The 4,061-nt window shown below is 78.0% G+C and overlaps 1 protein-coding gene across 1 annotated transcript in view; it reads right to left on the bottom strand.

The window, feature by feature from the left end:
- The window catches only part of H696_05379 (hypothetical protein), a gene marked incomplete at its 5' end in the record, with an annotated part of 34,031 nt that extends 30,013 nt beyond the window's left edge, over nt 1-4,018 (bottom strand). The window contains 2 exons of the mRNA XM_009499220.1: nt 36-2,339; nt 2,575-4,018. Of these exons, the coding sequence (XP_009497495.1) occupies nt 36-2,339; nt 2,575-4,018 (3,748 nt within the window). The remainder of the gene's footprint in view (nt 1-35; nt 2,340-2,574) is intronic.
- Nucleotides 4,019-4,061: the final 43 nt, after the last annotated feature.

The following is a 4,061-nucleotide window of genomic DNA, read 5'->3' as shown; positions in this document are numbered from 1 at the left end:
CTGGCACCGGTCCGGCCCGCCGGCGCACAGCTCACACGACCCATCGCACGCGGCGCACCGGCCAGCCCCGACATACTCGCCCGGGGCGCAGGTGCCGCCGCAGAGGGATGGCTGCTGCGGATCGGCCGACAGGAAGACCAGCCCCGGCCGGCAGGCCACGCAGCCGGCCCCGTGCAGGCATCCCTGGCAGGAGGCGTCGCACGGCCGGCAGGCGCCGCTGATATAAACGAAGAAGCCGTCATCGCACTGGACACACCGGCCGGCCGGGTCGCACTGGGCGCATGCCGGGCCGCAGGGCCAGCACTCCGAGCCACGGGCCCAGGTGCCCGGCGGGCAGGACCCCACGCAGGCGCCCTCATGGAGCAGGGTGCCCGGCGGGCAGGCCGTGCAGGCGGCCGGGTCGCCAGGGCGCGAGCAGGCCAGGCAGGCCCCATGGCAGGCGGCGCACTCGGCATCGCCGGGGACCCCGGTCGGGGCGTGGCCATCGGCGCAGGCGGTGCACGCGAAGGCCCCGCCGCCCGGGGCCGCCGGCGAGCAGGCCGCGCAGGAGACATGGCACCGGCAGGCCCCGTCGCCGGCCGGGTCCGGGAAGAGCCCCTCCGGGCAGCTTGCCAGGCAGGCGCCCGGCGCGTCGGGCAGGAAGTGCCGGCAGGCCAGGCACTGGTCGGCCGCCGGCCCGGAGCACCCGACGCACGCCTCGTGGCAGGGCAGGCACGCGGGCGGGGCCCCGCCCGCCGGGCATGCCTCCATGGTCAGGTCCACGCGCCAGACGGCCGCCCCGTCCAGCACCGCCAGGAAGGTGAAGGTCTCGCTGGTGGCCGGGTGCGAGGGGGCGCGGGCACCGGCGCGGACGGCTGGCAGGGCCGCGGTGCCGGGCCCGGCGGCCGGCTGCGCGAAGCCCGGCAGCAGGGCCACGCGCTCGGGCCAGGCCAGCCCCGGCGCCGGCAGGTGCACCCCGGCCGCCGGGCGCAGGAGACAGTGCCCGGCGCCGGCCGGGCCGTAGCACCTGACCGGCGCCATGTCCACCCGGCCCGGGGACAGGAGGGCCAGGAAGCCGGGCAGCTGCGGGCTGCCGGTGGCCAGGACCACGGCGCGCGGGCCGGCGGCCCCGGTGTGGCCCGACAGGTCCGGCAGCCGGGCCACCTGGCTGGCGAGGGGGGCCAGGCCGTCGGTCCGGCCGTGGGGCATCATGCCGGCCGGCAGGTGCAGGGCCTCCCACACGGAGTGCCCGCCGCCCGGGGGGTGGCGCAGGCGCGAGAGGAACACCTCCCCCGGGTGGGTGGCCCCGCGCCAGGGGGTCGGCAGGTGCAGCGCCTCGAAGTGTGGCCCGGTGCCGCTGGCGCCGCCGGTGTGGACCGCCGCCGGGAAGGGCAGCCCGCCGGACCCCGCCGACCGGCTCATGGCCAGGCCCATGGGCAGGAGGTCCGCCCGGCCGGCCGGCGTCTGCAGGAGGAAGGCCCCGTCGGCCGGGGCCGGCACGACCGCCGGCAGCCCGGCCCCCGGCGGCTGGCCCGCCGCCTGCGGGCTGCCATCCGGCCCGAGGCGCACCAGGCCGCCGGCGTGGACCCCGTCGGCCGGGCCGGCCATCGGGGCCTGGGTGCCGACCGACCGGGCGTCCAGCTGCCGGGCCGAGCCGCAGGGCATGCCCGGCAGCATGGTCAGCGACGCGGCCGCCGGGCAGGGCTGGTTCGGGTCCGGCCAGGGCCCGGCCCCGGGGGCGCACTCGAACTTCAGCACCCCGACGCCGGTCGGCAGGCAGACCAGCCCCACGAGGGCCAGATGCCCGGAGGGCAGCACCCCGGCCGGGGCGCCGAGCTCCACATAGGCCCGCACGTCCCAGCCGGCGTCGAAGGGCCCGCCGGGCGCCAGGGGGATGGCCGCCACCGCGGCCGGCCCGCTGTGGCGCAGGTACACCGGCGCCCGGCCCGGCGGTCGGAACCCCAGGAAGGTCGACCGCTTGGCCGCCGGATCGAAGGGGATCCCCGCGGCCCCGGCGGCCGGCGGCAGGAACAGCCCGCCGGCCGCGTCGGATACCTGCAGCCAGGTGGCCCCCAGGGCCTGGACCTGGTCCTCGGCCGGGAGGCCGGTCAGCCGGTCGGCCTGGGCCGCCATCCGCATGGCCGCCTCCGCGGCGCCCTCCATGCACAGGCCCCCCTCGGGCAGGTAGCCGGCCGGGCAGGCGCCCACACAGCGGCCCAGCCCGGACCCCGGGTCCACCAGCAGGAGGTCCGGCTCGCGGCAGGCCATGCAGTTGCCCTCGAGGCAGGACAGGCAGGCGCCCGTGTCGTCACAGGGCGAGCACATGGCGGCGGCGGCGGCGAGGGTGTCCATGCTGCCGGCTGGGACGAGGGCCGGGCCACCGGGGTGTTCATGTGCGTGGGGGAGGGGGGGCGCGGGCGTCAGTCGTGCTTCGGGCAGCCGGGCGAGGCGGGTGGCCGGTGGCATTGCCCACGCGCGCGCAGAGAGATACACACAGACACATATGGAGGCGTATGTGCGTGCGACGCGCTCGCGCAGGGCCCGGGCGCCGGGCGCCCGCCGCAGCGCCGCCGCCGCCGCCACTCGGGCACGCACCTCCAATAATGCTGACGTCCAGGCTGGGCGGCACCGGCAGCGGGAGGGGCAGCGGGGGCAGCGGCACGGGCGGCGGGCGCGGGTCCGGGGCCTCGGCCCGGCCGAAGCCCGCCGCACACGCATCACACAGGCGCGGCAGGCTGCCGGTCCGGAAGTAGGCGACGGCCCGGCCGGGGGCACAGCGCCAGCCCCGGGCCGGGGGGTCCACGGCGCTCGGGTCCGCGCACTCGACCGTCGGGTCGCCGGCGCAAAAGCCCCCGGCCTCCAGGTACACATGGCGCCCGGCCAGGGTCCACGCCACCGGGGCCCCGTACGCGGGGACCAGGCCCAGCAGGCGGAACTCCTCGGCCGGGGCCCCGGGCTCCGGCGGCGGCATGACCAGCGGCCGGACGGTGGCCGGCACGTCCAGCAGGGCCACCCGCAGGGGCGCCCCGGCATCCGGCACGAAGTAGGCCACCGGCACCGGGTCGTGGCTCTCGGCCGGGCCGACGGCCAGGAAGTGCCCCCGGCGCTGGGCCCCAACCTCCACGAGGGCCGCCAGCTCCAGGCACCCGAGCAGGGTCGGCTCGGCCCCCGGCGACGGCGGGCCGCACAGCACCCACCGGTCGCCATCATCGCGCAGGATCAGCAGATCCCCCTGGGACCCGGCGCGCGCGCGCGTGACAGCCATGTCCACCAGGCCCGGCAGGGCCACCGGGCCCGGGAAGGACCCGGCGAAGCCGGAGAATATGGACACAACCAGCTGGCCGTGGTGGTAGTGCGTGCGGTTCCACAGGTGCACCGAGGTCCCATAGCCGCGGGCGGCCCGCATGCCGGGCACCACGCTCATGCCGCCGAGGTCCAGGAAGCTGATGCTCGGCGACGGCGAGAACGCCAGCAGCAGCAGGGTGCCGCCATCGCGCACGAGGATGCGATGGGTGGCCGCATTCAGGCAGAAGGCCAGCAGGACCTCCACCGGCTGGAGGAAGGTGTGCACCTGGTGCGGGCCCTGCGGCCGGAGCAGGTACATGGCCTGCGGGTAGCCAGCCAGCAGGGCGACCTCGCCGCTGTCGCAGACCAGCGCTCGCAGGGCGAACCCGGGCGGCAGGTCCGAGGTGCCGGCCGTCAGGGCGGCCTCGCTGACGGCGGCCGCCGTGTCGAAGTACGCCCCGAGGCGCTCATCGACCGCGTGCGCCATCGACGCCTGCATCGACTCGATCCGGACGAAGGAGGTGTCGGGGCGCCGGGTGATGGCCACGGCCCCGCGCTCGCGCATGTTGACCATGGCCAGGGCCGCGTCGGCCCGGTCCAGCGGCAGCGGCGCCCGGACCATGGCCAGCGGCACGGACCCGATGTTTGCTCGGGCCAGCCGTCCCCCGGGCAGGCCCAGCCCCAGGAGCATGGCCAGCGCCAGGATCAGGAGCATGGCCGGCGACCGGGGGCCGGCGACGCTGCCGGGCGCCATCGCGCACGGTTGTGTTTGTGAGCGGCGAGAGATAGGGGGGTAG

This window comes from Fonticula alba (genome assembly GCF_000388065.1).
Source record: "Fonticula alba strain ATCC 38817 unplaced genomic scaffold supercont2.10, whole genome shotgun sequence".
Lineage (NCBI taxonomy): Eukaryota > Rotosphaerida > Fonticulaceae > Fonticula > Fonticula alba.
The sequence above is the reverse complement of the archived record's forward strand: the minus strand, read 5'-3'. Positions and strand labels throughout refer to the sequence as shown.